The 16,572-nt window shown below is 36.8% G+C and overlaps 1 protein-coding gene across 1 annotated transcript; it reads right to left on the reverse strand.

The window, feature by feature from the left end:
• Positions 1–1,419: 1,419 nt before the first annotated feature.
• On the reverse strand, positions 1,420–15,426 carry nom1 (nucleolar protein with MIF4G domain 1). Its single transcript, XM_038297877.1, has 10 exons — positions 14,334–15,426; positions 14,129–14,241; positions 12,734–12,929; positions 11,243–11,566; positions 10,094–10,204; positions 9,458–9,690; positions 6,600–6,735; positions 3,375–3,506; positions 3,177–3,286; positions 1,420–1,842 (listed from the first exon to the last, which is right to left on the reverse strand). Exons 1-10 carry the CDS (start codon positions 15,252–15,254, stop codon positions 1,665–1,667), a joined length of 2,454 nt encoding a protein of 817 aa, XP_038153805.1. The 5' UTR covers positions 15,255–15,426; the 3' UTR covers positions 1,420–1,664.
• Positions 15,427–16,572: the final 1,146 nt, after the last annotated feature.

Raw genomic sequence — 16,572 nt, forward strand, 5'->3', positions numbered from 1 at the left:
AAAAGAATTTGTCTTCCTGTAGTGATTACTGTTAATCTACAGCAACAGCTGAGAGATTTCCACACCATTAACGGCAGGTTTACTGAGTAATCTTTTGGTTACCTTCAGCCGTTTGCTTTAGCAGGTTTACCTAAAGTTCAGCTTAGGGTCAGCAGGTAAAACAAAAGCATTAGTGAGCTCACAGATCTATTTTTACCAACAATTTAGCTCATATTTTTCCTTTTCAGTTCAGCCTTTTCATGCTAAAATAGTGCAACTAAACAATGCAAACCCTTTACCTGAATTTTTCATTGCATCAAATACAGTTTAGTTTTTTTTGTGTTAGACTGCCACATTAGGAATGGACAGTTTATTCTAAAAACATTTACCTTATGTTTGCTATCTTGGTATTTCTAGTATTCTATGGAAATATGGTCACATAAATGTGCCAGAAAACTTTTGTTTTACAGAAAGGGTACCACAAAAATAAATAAAATAAAAATACCTTAATTGATATTTAATCAAGTATCTATCTGGGATTTAATTTAAAATGTAAGCTAAAGGAAATGTTTTTGTAAATTCTGCTTCCATTTAGATAATATATGTGAATGTGTTGGTAGGTGTGTGAGAAAAATGGTCACCTAGAGGTGCAGTGGTTTTTAAACATGTGATAAACCTCATAACATTCAGCATCCCCCGGCCAATCACTTAACAGAACTTGGTTCTCATTGGATGATCCCTGAGGCACACACTCGGGTCTACAGAGACCTGTAGTGCGCAACCAGAAACCAGATTGTTTATTTAACTAAGGGGTTTGAGAGTAAATGGGGTTTTAAAACATAAGCAGGGCTAACTTTTCCGAACTTTATTTCTAATAAATTTTTAAAATGTCCCTAATTTTTCCTTCCCAGTTAACATTTCTGACAGGTGTAGTATCATCATGACCAAACGTTAATAAGTTCCAGAAATGTAAATATTTTTCCTGATCTTATTCGTCTTTAATGGAAAAACCATCAGATGTCGCTTTAGCTCCTGCCTGCTTTATGAACTATGGACAAACATTTGATCTGGTTGACCCTAGTGGCCAGTTCCCGACCCCCCTGACTGCCCATCCTGCTTTAGAACAATACAGGCATCTGCAGAGCTAATTTATAGAAGCAAGTATCAAATGTAACAGAATGACTCTGCTATGTGAACCATGTGGCAAATATACTGGTGTCAGCGGAGAAACAGGACAGACAATATTCAGCATGCCCCGGTCATTTGATCAGGGCGTGTAAACACTAAGGAAGCAATGCTGCAGTCAAAAAAAAAAAGCAAGCTTTAAAGGTTTTAGCATATTCTTTTTGGAAAGAATACCAAGAATACACATAATAAGGTAAAACTCTGACTGTACACTGCCTGTAAAAGGGTAGATATGCTGTGATATAAGGACAGGAGAGAATAAAGAGATATTGTCATGTTTATAGGCAAATATACAAAGATATTAAACTTTTTTTTTTTTTTTTATTACCGGTAAATCAAAGATTGCAAAATATTTTTAGTTTGCTGTAGCAGGACCCCAAAAGTGGACATCAGACCTGCTTGCCAAAACCACACCTTCATGTTTACAGCTACTGTGTCTTTATGTCCTTCTCTGAGGATTAGTTCCTGCCTCAGAAGGCTGGACGCCCTCTGGATCTGTTTTACAGTTTGAGCTTGGCATCTTTGGCCTCCATTGCTTTGGTGGCGACCTGGGCGCGCTCCTGCAGAAGTGCCAAATGCTCAGCGGACCCCTGAGACTGGGAGTTCTTTAGCAGGAAGTGACTGATGAAAAGCTTCAATCCCTCTCGCAGCATCCCCAGCTTAGGAATCCCTGAAATCCTGAAAACATGGAGATACCAGAGATATTTGTTATCAGACTTTCACAAAGTGTCAAAAAGAAAACATTTCCCAAAACCTTTCAGGTCATTTGAGTTGTTGTATAATTCAAAATAGTGGTTTAAATGACAAGGAACTTAACACATTATCATGCTATCATGAAAGCTTAGAAATTGGCCTATAGTTTGAAAAAATTATGGGATGAAGAACAGGTTTTTTAAGTAAGGGTTGAACCACAGCATGTTTTAAATTTGCAGGAACTACTGGTAACTACTGTTAACCATAGCAAGAACAGAGTGGCCCTGGGTGGGCATTTAGAAACATGTCTGCAAATTGTTTCAAGCTCAGTTTGCATTGATTTTTAAAGTCTTGCTACAACTTCTTGTTGGATTAAGGTCTAGACTTTGACTAGACCAATCTAACATATACGCTTTGATTGAACACTTTAGGTCTGGCTATATGTTTACTATCTGCATCCTCAAACTGGTTCCAGAAAGGGCCTTGTGGCTGCAGGTTTTCTTTCCAACCAAACAATAGCACACCAGACTCCAGTCATTTCATCAAGGGAGTCCAATCTGAACATGATGACTTGATGATATGAATGGAGTCTGGTGTACTATTGCTTGGTTGGAAAGAAAACCTGCAGCCACACAGCCCTTTCTGGAACCAGTTTGACACCTGTGCTCTAAGCAATGCATATAACTGGTAACTCTGCATAATGCTACCACCACCATGTTTTATAATGTGGATGGCGACTTAATGCATTTCAGCCACATAAAGCATTTTGCTTCTCAGCCCAATTTCATGCAACCAGAGCTGCTCCTTCCACACATCTACTGTATCCTCCTGACTTTATGAGTGTTAGGGTGACTTTAAAAACAATATCCCAGTTTTTTAATTTGCCTGAAACATGGAATCCTAATACAATAGATTAAATGTTTAGGTTCTAATATGAAAAACTTGAATTTCAGGTTGTATGAACACATTTGTAAGTGCAGATTTTAAGAGTCTACCATGTTATGATTGTAGTGATTATGTTCCTCTAAATGGTAGCATGTTTAATGATTTGTCTGATATAAGTCTGTAACTCATTTTTTTAGGGGAGTGGTAGCCTAGTGGTTAGAGCATTGTGCTTGGGTGTCGGAGGTTTAAGTCCCACACACTCCCACAGACTGCCACTCTGGGTCCCTGAGCAAGACCCTTAACCCCACACTGCACACAGTTCGCTTCACAATGGCAGCCTACTGCTCCCAAAAGAAGATGAGTTAAATGGGTTGCTCTGTACTTGTAACAGTGTAATGACAATAAAAATAAACGAATAAATAAAAATAACCCACCTCCCAAATATGCTGGCTATCTCCTCAGGCTCGGTTTCTTTTAGCAGCTTAATCAGCACCTGACGTAAAAAGCGCACCGTGGGCTTATCCAACTCCCCAAACTCTATAACCTGCACAAGGAACGAGAAAGAAAAGCACAAGAGACATGTTTTATTTGATTTTCTAGCAAAACATGGTGGTCCATTCCAAATGAGTCACCTTGAGGATGGAGAGGGGGAGGCATTTCCTCTGAAGGAAGTGAGACACCAACTGGACCAGATTGGTAAATGCACCACTGGGAAGGTTAGACAACTCTTTGAACTTGTCCCATAAGGAGAACTGGAATGTCATCTAGGTAAGCAGAAATGGTTATTGGCAAATAGAAAAAATTTTATGTACGTACATTTCATCATTTAGCAGTAAACTGTAGGAAAAGTGAGATCCACAGGTGGGATTTCAGCACATTTTTAGTGAACCTGTACTAAACACACTAAAAGAAAATAAAGAAACTGTGTCTGCAGAATATGGTCAGAACATAAAGTCTTGTGCAAAAACTTCAGTCGTAGTTTAATTACCTTCAAATTAGCTCCATAAGAAAACCAAACAAATAACCCTATTGTACCTCAGGGGGAAATAATAATTAAAATAACAACAACACATTTCTTAATAATTAAATAATAATCATCAGCAGCATTCTCTCAATGTGCTTTTTTAGTCCTTCTCTACTCTGACTTTTTTTTAGAGGAGTTAAGTTTGCAAGTAAATCACTAAACAGGTACTGCTTGAGTTTTAAGCAAACTTTGGACAGCTTTAAGCTTCCTGAAGACCAGAGGGCTATAGAAAAAAACGATTTAAATGCCCAAAGGACATGATACAATACAACTCCACTTATAAAACACTTTAAAAATTTCAATCATGACTAAAGTGCACAGATAAAAATGAATAAAAGATAAATATATATATATATATATATATATATATATATATATATATATATATATATATATATATATATATAAAACTGAGTTAAAAGCAACAGAGAAATGAGAAATGATGTGTGATTAAAAAAAACAGACTGACTGAAAATGCTCACCTCAAATTCAACTGACAAAGCTCCAGTAGAACTACAGATAAAAAGATGCATCTAATTCCTTTGACATATGAGTAAATTTAACTCTATTTTAGTATCTGAAATAAAAAAGAAAACATTTTCCCCATACAGTGGGATATGTAAATCTAATTTTTACAGATAATATGATCATGGATAACAGTTAATGGAGAAGCTTAATTTCTTAGAAAAAGGTTACAAAATATAACAAAAAATGCTGCAACCATAGCTTTTTTTTTGTTTTACCTTTCGGTAAAAACACGTTTTCTCTTAAGAGAATGTTTCCATTAATATGCTAATAAGATGAGAAACAGTGTAAAGTACAGTGGTTCTAAGGGACCAAAAAAACAACAAACAAAAACAAAACAAAACAAAGCAGGTTATAGCAAAACTGGGTTCCCGGTGTTTCAAACAATCAACATTACAAACTTTAGCATCTTAGGTTGATTGCACCAACTTAGAACTATAAAAGGACACTTCCTACTGACCATTGGTTAACTCATACTAAACTGGGAGGGGTTTTAAACCTGCCCTGACACCAGAATCAAAGTGACTTTCTATAATGGATCCATACTTATCTACAGGCTTATTTTAGTAACACTAATACAAATAAAAGTATAGAAATATTCATCAGTTGTTTTGGTCTGATAAAGGGATCATATATATTCTCACAATTCACAAGAGCTAAATGACTCAAGCAGTGATCAGAACCACATGCTGTGGAAAAAAGGTGGGATTAAAAAAAAAACTTAGAAATAATGCACAACTAAATAAAGTTATACATTCGTTTGAGACTTTTCATCATTAACCTTTTAAATTTTAACTAAAATATTTGACTGTTAAATACTTAATGGTTAAACACATGAGCAGGAAATGCTTCAATCCAAGGTGAGAACGGTCCAGACAGAATGCAAACATGTTTGCAGGAAACGGTAGAACAAACCAGCAATAGGAAAAAGGGATACAAAGCCAAAAGGACAAAAAAGTTAAATAAAAAAAAAAAATAGAAAATGCAGGAAGATATGTAAAAGAATGATTGCAAATGTTTCCCTTCACTTTTTTTTTAATCACCAACATTAACTTATCATCTGTCAAAATGTTAAGAAAAAAACAAAACCAATAATATCTTTATTTTGCATCTAAGAAAACTCCAATAAATTATTGCAGATGTTTTCATGTACAAACAACTTCTCACAATTCCCTGAGACGTGAGAGTTAAACCTGAACATCATTAGAGGCAAAAGATTAACTGTAAGAAACTGTAAGTCCAGTTTACAAAGCGCAAACATTCCCAGCAGCTCCATTTAAAGCTCTTTGATGAGGACAATGCCCACTGGGCTCTGATATGAGCTGCTGACCAACATGGCAGTAATGTAGGAGGTGTGCTCTCTCAGTCCCATTGTTTGCCCTCAAATCAGGAGCCAGAGGTGTCGGGGTCTCTCACACTGAAGAGGTGAAATGGAGGCCGCGATCGGATCGCACACAAACACAAACTGGGTGGTCATTTAAACCTGAAAGTCATTATTTATCTAACACTATTTGTATGTTTAAATGCAACTAAAAAGGCATCCCACAAAGATCCCAAACATCTGGAAATTCACTAACAGAACATAAAAAAACTGTCTACTTAAAATAAAACATTAATGAAAATCATATTGTTAATAAAAACTCCTAAATCAATATAATACGACAAAACTTGCAAAAAATAAATACGTTTCCCTTAGCTACCCATAACCTTTTTTTTTACCTAAACTCCCTTATCAGACACTTATTACAGTAACTACATTAATAAGTAACTATGCATGATGTTTTATATGCTGTGGGCGTTCCTGATAGGTGCTAATCCCCCAGTTTAAGCAGGATCTTATGTCATCATTTTGTTTGGATGACGATATGAAGGTCGGTGATATCACAAACTACGCCGCTTTGTCAATTTATAGTTTACATTTATATTAACACACAAAAAAAGGAACTCACATATAGTTTGACTGTTTACTTCTAAACTCTTAAAGGGATCTAAACCAAAAAATTCGGATTCATTTATAAAAAATGAAAATAGGTCATAGGTTATAGTTTTTGAATTAAAGGCGTCTTTCTTAACATGACGATTTGGATCAGAGGAATGTTGTTAATCCCTTGATTGTCCCACAATGGGGAAATTCACTCTCTGCAGTGGGCTGCCATTGTGTGGCGCCTGGGGAGCAGTGTGAGGTTAAGGGTTTTTGCTCAGGGACTGCAGGCTGTGGGGATCAAACCTGATACTTGCAACCTTCTTAGAGCACAAGCGCACTGCTCTGACCACTAGGCCAACACTCAGAGTATTGTTACCCCCTTACCTGGAAGCGTCGATCTTGGGAGCAGAACTTCTCTCCAAGTACAGCATAGAATGCGTTAAAGGATTTCTCCTGCAGACAGCAGTCCATCAGAACGTGGACGATCTCTCTCTCCTGCTTGTCCTTTAGACCAATTCTTCACAGGAGATTCACAGAAAAAAAAGAAGCTTAAAGTGAACTAAACTACTGGAAAATTAGGAGATCTAAGTTTGCTTGAAGCATTTAACCCAAATGGGATTAATGTAAAAAATTGAAACTGAAACTTACCTCAACCCAATTTCGCGATGATCCGGTTGTCCTATGGGCTTTGATCTCAAATATGTTCCTCCTGACTTCTGGGGTATCCTTGTGGCGTCGCAAATCTAATTTTTTTGGAAGGAAAACTGTTGGGTTTTTTACTATTGGGGGTTTTGGGTTGGCAATGTGGGGTGTGGAGGGATGGTTAGGGGTTGGTAATGTAGGGATTTTTTTGGAAGTGGTGGGGGTTACAGAAGAAGGGGGGGGGGGGGTGTGTTGATGGTGGGGGGTGGTGGTTGGGGTGGGGGGGGTGTTTGTTTGTGGTAAATTTGGGGTGTGTTGTGTGTGTGTGTGGTATGTGTTGTGTGTGTGTGTGTATGGTGTGTGGTGTGTTGTGTGTATGTGTTAGTGTGTGTAGGTGTGTGTAGTATGTTGTGTATGTGTGGGTGTGGTTTGTGTGTGTGTGTTGTGTGTGTGTTGTTGTGTGTACTGTTGTGTGTGTGTTTGTGTGTTCGTGTATGTGGTGTGGATGTATGTGTGTTTGTTGTGTGTGTATTAGTTGTGTATGTGTGTGTGTGTGTGTTGTGTTATGTGTTGTGTGTGTGTGTGTATTGTGTGTGTGAGTGTGTGGTGTGTTTGTGGGTATGTGGTTGTGTGTGTGTGTGGTGTGTATGTGTAGTTGTGTGTGTGTGTGTGTTGTGTGTGTGTGTGTGGTGTGTGGGTGTGGTGTGTGTGTGTGTTGTGGTTCGTGTGGTTTGGTGTGTGGGTGGTTGTGTAGTGTGTGTGTGGGTGGTGTGTGTGGGAGTGTGTGTGTATTGTTGTGGTGTAATAGTGTTTTTGTGTATTGTTGGTAGTGTTTTGTGTGTTGTGGGGTTTGTGTGTGGGTTAGTGGTGTGTGAGTGTGTTGTTTTTGGGTTTGGGGTTATTTTTTTATGTTTGTATTTATTATGTTTAGTATTTAATTTATTTGTATTTAGTTAGTTGTTATTGTTAATTTTTATTTTTTATATTTTTGTATTTTTTTTTTTTCATTTTATTTATTTCTTATATTTTATTAATTGTTATTGAATAGTTTGGATATATTTATTTTTTTTTTGTTTGTAATTTTTATGTATTTTAATTTGTTTTTGTTTGTATGTAGTATTAGATATTATATAATTATATTATATATTATATTTTATATATATAAAATATATATATTTTTTATACATTTGATACATTATTATATATATATTTATATTTATATTACTTATGTTAATATATATAATTAAAATATATATATTATATATATGTATATATATATATATATATATTATATTTATATTAATATATATAACTTAATATATACATATTATATAATATATATATATATATTTATATATATATATATATATTATATATTAATATATATTTATTATATATATACATTATTATTTTATATATATATAATATATAATAATATATATATTTATATAGATAAAATAGATAGATAGATAGAAACATTTTTTATTAATATTAAAATAATTAATGCATGTAATAAAAAATATGGAATGTCAATAAAGTGGGAAAAGGTTGCACTTTGCTCATCTCCAAATTCAAAATCCAATTAAAATGATAAAATAATAAGAAACAATATACATCTTACTTAGCTATATAGAAACCAGTGTATGTGAACCTTAATGCCTGCTCTTCTATATAATCCCACTAATAAATATATATATAAATTCCATTTCCTAACTAAATCCGTAAATAGTTTTCATATGTACTTATTTTATAGCCATTTAAAATTAATCTCTGTTTATATATACCATTTACAGTCAACCTACATAGTCTCTGTGCATATGTAGATACGTATTTATATCCTGTATAGCACTTCCAGACAGGTGCAAACTACATTTCATTGCTTTGTACTTGTGTCAGTGTAATGATAATAAAGTTAAACTCTATTCTATTTTATTCCATATTCTGTTCTCTTTTCTGGGTTTTACGTTTTTTCTGTAAGTGGTCCTCCTAATTGTCAGTCATTTTGGTGATATGTTTATGTAAGGCCGTCCTACGTGCTCGTCCCGTTAGCTATCTTTCAGCCGCATATGTATGGTGAGCTAGGGTTTCAGACAGTCGTTGAAGCTCACCCCTCTCGCCGCTGCTCTTTGAAAATGGCCGAGGGTTGTAAATCTACGACTGTAAAAATGTCTACGAAGTGTATAAGAAGAAAAAAGGAGAGGAGGCAGATCTATCCCAGAATGCTTCGCACGGAGAATTTTCCTCGCAAAGCACTATGGGATTTGCCGTCACAGCGGCCCACTGTCACAACCCCACAATGGCGACTAATATCAAAGATGGTGCAGACACCGTGCAGTGGAGGAGGAGTTAGGTGACCAATGGGGAGCAAAAAGCAGTGATCATCTGTCCGAACGGTCAGTTGACAGATTTTGATATAAAGTTCACCATATAGCCCCCGCTGTATGTGGACACAGTAAGCTTGTATGAGCTATGCACATTTTAAACAGGGCGTGCACGAGGAGAAAGGGGCTCGTGCATGCTCTTGCACGCGCATTTTTTTTAACGTGGCGATGGCAGGTCTTTTAATTAATCCTCCACAATACCTTTAATAGGGAATTAGCTCCAAGATATTGGTGGTGAATGTAGAGGAAACAGCATATATTTCAGTCATACTCTTCTCTACCTGTCCTTCAGCAGAGCTCTGCTGGGATGGTGTGTCAGCCTGTTTGCTGATCATTGGCGCTCCGCTCCACGACGAACCTACAATCCACCAACGGCCCACCTGCTCTGCATTCAGGATGTTTTCCAGAGACACCCTCAGCTTCAGATCACTGCCACCAGCACTGCTGTGGATCTGAGAATCGAAAATTCACCAATAAGTAGTAATATTTGATTAATGTAAAAAGGCTAAACAAAAAAATCAGCTTTGTGATGCTGAAAGTGACCTATGTGGAAAAGGGACTCTGGTGCCACCTCTTGGTGAAATAAAATATCACAATCAGCAGCTTTAAAAAGAAAGGTCCCTTCCCAGCAGAAAACAACTATGTAATTAGATTTAAACATTTAAGCAAGGTGAGGAACAAAGCTATTCCTTTTGTCTGTTAATCCATCTCAAACAAACAATACTAAACAGTTTTTAGATTAAAAAAATGACACTGAATCACAAAAACAACAGTGGGATGCCTCACTAATAGTCTGCAGTTGTACGTGTGCATTTATGGTGAAGGATTAGTCAACCTGGTCTCATCATCACTCACCAGAGTTCTCTGCAGCTTCCTCAGTCTCTCTACAGGCTCAGGATCATAGCCCGGTATCTTCCTCATATCATTGTTCTTCAAAGCCAGCATAGTTTCCAGCATGAATCGCACCTGGAGGTAAGTTCACGCATCTTTTAGCAGCCTTAAAGGAATAGTACACCCAAAACATAATTAGCCTTCATTTTCTACTCACCCCCATGCTGAACAACACTCTGGAGTACTTTTTTGATATCTCAAATGCATCTGGAGATCTGGGAGGCTTCTTGCTGTCTGCTGACATTCAAATAATGGAGGTCTATGGTGACCGAGACAGAAAGGTCCATAAAAGTCCACAAAAAACGTGTCAATATTCCTCCATACTGCTCGTCCAATGTATTCCAAGTGTCCTGAGTGGGTAGCGTCCAGAATTTACTCGAAACGAAGTCATTTAGAATGTTTTTAGAGCATAAACAGTAGTGTATAGGATTTCCTGAAAGCGCGCACATGCGCGATCACGACGCTACGGAAGCCGGCAGACCAAACCAGCGCATTCAGCTCGGCAAAGAACTCATGCTCTTCCTCAACACTGAAGTCCTCAGACATTTTTCTTTCGTTGTTTCTTTCTTTGCACAGGTAAACGGCACATTTCTTCTTCTACGCTTGCATTATTGGCAGAGCAAACGCTGAATGCGCACTTTCATCTGGTTTGGTCTGCCGGCTTCCGTAGCGTCATGAACGCGCTGGCGCGCGCTTTCAGGAAATACTATACACTACTGTTTATGCTCTAAAAACATTCTAAATGACTTTGTTTCGAGTTAATTCTGGATGCTACCCACTCAGGACACTTGGAATACATTGGACGAGCAGTATGGAGGAATATTGACACGTTTTTTGTGGACTTTTATGGACCTTTCTGCCTCAGTCACCATGGACCTCCATTATTTGAATGTCAGCAGACAGCAAGAAGCCTCCCAGATCTCCAGATGCATTTGAGATATCAAAAAAGTACTCCAGAGTGTTGTTCAGCATTGGGGTGAGTAGAAAATGAAGACTAATCATGTTTTGGGTGTACTATTCCTTTAATGGGTTACAATTTATAAGGATATAATCAACCTTAACATGTACTGATTTTACGGTGAAGGTAAAAAACATTTTTTTTGGGTGACCTACCCTGGTTTGATCCTTGAACTTTGCTCCCATCTCATTAGCCTTTCGCTGAGCTTCGGAGATGAGCTCTTTGAGAGCGAGAGCATCGTCTTTCCTCAGGGCAAAGCCGACGTTCTTCAGCACAAACAGGACTAACTCGATGTCCTTCTCTGTGAACGCTCCCACCAGTAGCTTCAGAAGGTCAAATATGAGGACAGAATGCACCACCTGGAAGTTATAGAGGTGGGCGACGATGGCGACGAGGTTGTCACACTCTTTGTCCTCGCTGGAGCTCTTGTAGACCTCGTCAAACCTATGCACAACTGTCTCAAGGAAATGGGCTCCTACCTGGAATGGGACACAATGTGGTCAGCTTCAAATGACATGGAGCAGATGCAAAACCTGCACATTTATGGAGGAGCTCAGTAAAATATGCATGATACATACAATTAAGTCTCTTTTTAAAGTTTATATTTTAAAAATGGAACCAATAAAACCCATAAGTAAGTAAGGAAAGAAGGAAGGAAGAAAACATTTTTATGTCTAATTTTATTTCAGAATATCAGAAAAAAGCAGGAGAAAAAATAAAATAAAATAAAATATTTATCATAGCGACTACAGGATTGGAAATAAAAAAAATAATTTTAAAGTCCACAGCTCCCCAGAATCAGAAAAATAAAAATAATTAACCTTTAATTAATAAAGATTATGCCAGTGATTAAAGAACAAATTCAAAAATAAAATTAAACGCATATGAATACAGTAATAGCTAACTACAAGAAGTAGTTATTGCTTTCCAATTATTTTTGAAGAGCTTTAGCTAAAAAAAATGTGAAGAAATTTACTGCAAAACAAATCAAGTTCAAATGAAGAAAACCGACAAAGAAGAAATAATATGACCATTCATGCACAAAAGCAGGGGTCTGCAACCTTTGGCCCTTTACAAACTTGCTCTTCATCAGCAAAATAATCTTTGAAAAAAACAATACAGTAACAAAGGCTGGTTAGCATTCTCTCCATTAATTCATTTGGTTTAATTTCTATAATAAACTGACTCTATGTAAAACAGATTTATTTATTTTTTTCATCTTTTTTAAGTGGAAAAAAACTGTTTTTTATGAGGCATAGCAGAGGTTTCAATTGGCACTGCCACCTGTGGCCAAAACACAGAACTGCAGGACTCATCTGCAAACAAGTTGTTTTTCTTTTTTACTATTTCACCTTACACAAATTTTCCCAAAATGTCAGCAACCCATAAAAAATTTATCTATTCTCTTTTTGTAACTTTTTTCCTTCATTTTAACAAATGTTTGGTAGATTTTTATAAAATTTAAGTTGTCTTTTTCTCCCTTTAAAAAACATCACCCAATGTCTTCAGCTCTATTAGCTGGACTGAATGTAAATACAGCTCTATGGATTGCAAAGGTTGCAGACCGATGCGCTGAAGGGATAAATATAATGTAATCTGCTGTCAGTGTTCGACCATCTCCTTTCAGAGGCTAATAAGACACTCACCTCCAGTCCCACAGCATGATGAAGGATGCTGACCAGCAGCACGTGCTCCATCAGCAGCCTGTCGGGCATCAGGGTAGGTGTGACGCAGGCTGCGAGCAGCACGTCAGTCAGGGTGTCGTTCATGTCCTTCCTGCTGCAGCTCATGTACAGCTCCTCCAGCTGACTGCTGATATAGGCCATGCTGGGCTCGCTCAGCCTGAAATTGATGAGAAAAAAGTCAATTTCTGAGCACTAATATCAGATGGTGTCATCATCATTATAGGATGAGCTTTGATATCTTCTATTTTGGGTCAAATGTTTCTAATGGTTTACCTAATGCATAGTTTCCTAGCATAGAGAGGTACCCGGTTCGATACCCATAGACTGCCACTATGGGTCTCTGAGCAAGACCCTTAACCCCACACTGCCTCCCAGGTACCACACAATGGCAGCCCACTGCTGCCCAAGGGGATGGCTTAAATGCATAAAGTAAATTTCCCCATTGTGGGACAATAAAGGGATTTACATTTATATTTTCTTCATTCAAAACAATACAGTTTTTGTCCACTGGGGGGAGCCAACATCCACAAAAACTAAAGTTATTTAGTACTACAGCATTAAAGGGAATAAATTGAACTTTACATCCATGCCAATATTTACAGTATATAAACTTCTGCCAGAAAATTGAATATATATATATATAAATATTCTTAACATTTCAGACAAACTTTGAAGTATCCTAACAAAAAAAAAAAAAAAAAAAAATATGAGAAAAAAATTGTTCTGTCTTATTTTAGGAAAAATAGATTTTAAAAGTCACATCTAAGTGGTTCAGTAAATAAAAATAATGAATATTTGATATGGGGGGTGAAGAATAAAATTTTTCTTAATATTCATTAATTTTTAAAAGATGTTGTTATCCAAGGGACCCAAGATGGACAAGATGTTTACACATTGAGACAAAACAATCAATTATTCAGAAAAGTTAATGAAAACTTTTCATCCAGTTTCTGTTTTAACAAAATGAAGAAAAAAAAATATTCCTTTTCACAAGGATTTAAGAAAATAATTGTGGGAAGTATCCAGCTAATGATGGTGTGTTCACAATAAAACATTTATAGAAAAAAAATATGTGGATGGCATGACATTCTTTAAATTATGTTTTTATGCTGAAATGGAGCAAATTCTTTGCATCCATGCCCTCCCATCAAAAAAAGATTAATTAGTACAGCTGTTGCTGCAGATTTATAGAGAATCCCACACTGATGATGACTGGAGTTAAGGGCATTTGTATAAAATAATGAAAAAGATACACTGTATCAGACGAATGTATATGTGTGTTGTATAAAAATTGGTGATTCAAAGCTACTTCTGCAGCTTTTTACTATCTGAATTGTGTTGCTGCAGGAATGTTACCTATTCAACAGGCCTTTGACTTTCCTCTTCAGCTTCTCCAGCTCAGCTTTGCGTTTATCATCTCCAGTGTTTCGCAGCTGAGGTGGGACATACTTGTTCTCCCTTGAGGTGCCCTTTGAGAAATTATTGAATGGAGATCAAGACAGGATAATTATTGCTTTTTTTGGGAAAAATTTGAGCAGCAAAGTTAAGGATCTGAACTCACAGCTTGTGATGTTGAGTCAGGTTTGGGGTTTGCCTCCTCGGTTTCACTATCAGCTCCGGAATCAGCACCAGCATCAGTTTTGTTCATTTCATCATCATCATCATCATCATCATCATCATCATCATCATCATCATCATCGTTGTCATCAACATCTTCTTCACTCCCAATCTCCTCGTCTTCAGCACCCTCACTTCCTTCACTCTCCATCTCATCCTCAGCTTCCACCTCTTCTTCTGACACAGATTCCTCACCCAGCTTTTCAAAGTTGTCCTTAGCAGCCTCCATGTCCTCATCAGCATCACAGTCTTCATCATACATCCCTGCTCCTGATGAGCTGGAGTCCAGCACTCCAAGGATGTAATCTAGTCCATCGCTCACAAATGACTGAGGGAGACTTTTCTTGTTTTTCCTTTTGTTTAATCCAAGGTATCGCTCCAGCTTTTTTATCTCCCTGTCCTCTTGCTCATTTGCCTCCAGCAGAGCCATTTTTCTAGTTTCTTTAAGCTTGTTGGTTTTCTTGGAGGACTTGGACCCAGAAGAGGCGGATTTCTCTGCAGGAAGCCCCATGTTTTTGTTTGCAGGTGTTTTTGTGACGTCCCTTTTGGGTTTATCAGCTTTCTTCTTCTGACCCTGGGAATCATTACCAGATCCAACCGCCGCTTTTCCTACATGATCTGAGGCAAAACTGTCGAATTTTTTCCCTTCATAGTGACTTTTCATCTTGGCTTTTTTAAGCCTTCTCTTTTCTTTGCGTAGCTCCTTTCTGCTTTTGGTTTTCACGGATCGCAGCCCCTGTCCTCCGTCTGCTCCATCCTGATCACTTTTACCTTTTACAAACTCGTCGACCGCATTCATGTATTTCTGTAAAACCTCGTTCCCTTTTTTCTTCTTGCTGTTTTGCTTCCATTTCCCACCTTTCATTTCCACAAACACCCTGCGAAAATTAGCTTAAAAAATGTTTGAAACCGGCGACACTAAATGTAAAACTGCAGTCTACGGCAGTAACTCTAACGATGCCTATTTCGATCAAATAAATACCTCACATTGCACATGGATATCTATCTATGAGGAAAGGTTTCGTTGGTTTACTATTTACTTCCGGGTTACGCCACTTACGTCGTCGATGTGAAATTTACGTTAAAGGGAAGCGAGAAAGAGTCCGCCATATTGGGAGAGGAGACGCGGAACATTTGGACCACTGAAGTGAACCGAATAAAAGGGGATATTTAATCTAGTTGGGGTTTAAGATGGAGATAGGGAGGAACATTTGGTTATTAATAAAGCATTGTTTTTATTTTTACATAACACACACAAAAAAATAAAATAAAAAATAAAAAATAGAATGTAGTAGGTGGAACTATAGAGCTACAAACTTATGTACAGTAGGTGGCGGTATGCATCTATAAGCTGTTTGCTATCCGCCAATCTAATAAAGAAGAAGAAGTTGGTGTTTAAACTAGCTTGGTAGAAGATGTGAATCGATAGCATCTATCACAGCACCGTTTTTTTCTTTAACAATTTAAACCTTTAAAATCCGAATATTATGACTATTTTTCTCTACGTTAAATATGGCAGTCTTTAAAAAAAATAAATCTTTCTTTGTTATTTTGAGCACTTTTTAATAAAGTTTTTATTGATTCTTTAATGTTTGATTTTCAATTTCCTATCTTAAACAATTTGAAATAGGAAAAAACAGCAGTACAAATACTAAAATGGAAATGCCCAATACGTTTTAAGGGATGCTTGTGCATCATAATTATTTAGCTCAGAGATTAGTTTCTAATGAATTATTATGATCAGTGTAATAGTGCAAAGCCCTGTTGTAAGGCCACCCAGACATGTAAACTTGATCTATATTTATCCTATCAAGACAAAACTGTTTAATAACACTAAATGCATACAAAAATAAACTGTAAATAAATTTGATTCTATTTGGAAAACCAAAAACATTTATTCATTTTAATGGTCTACGGAAAATTGTAATGTGGAACCAACTGCTTTCAACCACCAGCATCTACATCAACAACTCGCTAACGAAACCCCCTTTGAGGAACAATTACATTTTGGATTTTTTTAAAAGTATCTTCTGAATTTCAAAAGCCTTCACCTCAGTTCAATACTAAACTGAAAATCTGAATTCAAACTTTAAACGGATTAACTAATCTAAAAGCAATGAAGACTCATAGTAATTTAAATGCATTTCAATATTTTGCTTGAAATATCAGAGATGTACTACTAT

Source organism: Cyprinodon tularosa, unplaced genomic scaffold (assembly GCF_016077235.1).
Source record: "Cyprinodon tularosa strain WSP-4 unplaced genomic scaffold, ASM1607723v1 ctg4, whole genome shotgun sequence".
Lineage (NCBI taxonomy): Eukaryota > Metazoa > Chordata > Actinopteri > Cyprinodontiformes > Cyprinodontidae > Cyprinodon > Cyprinodon tularosa.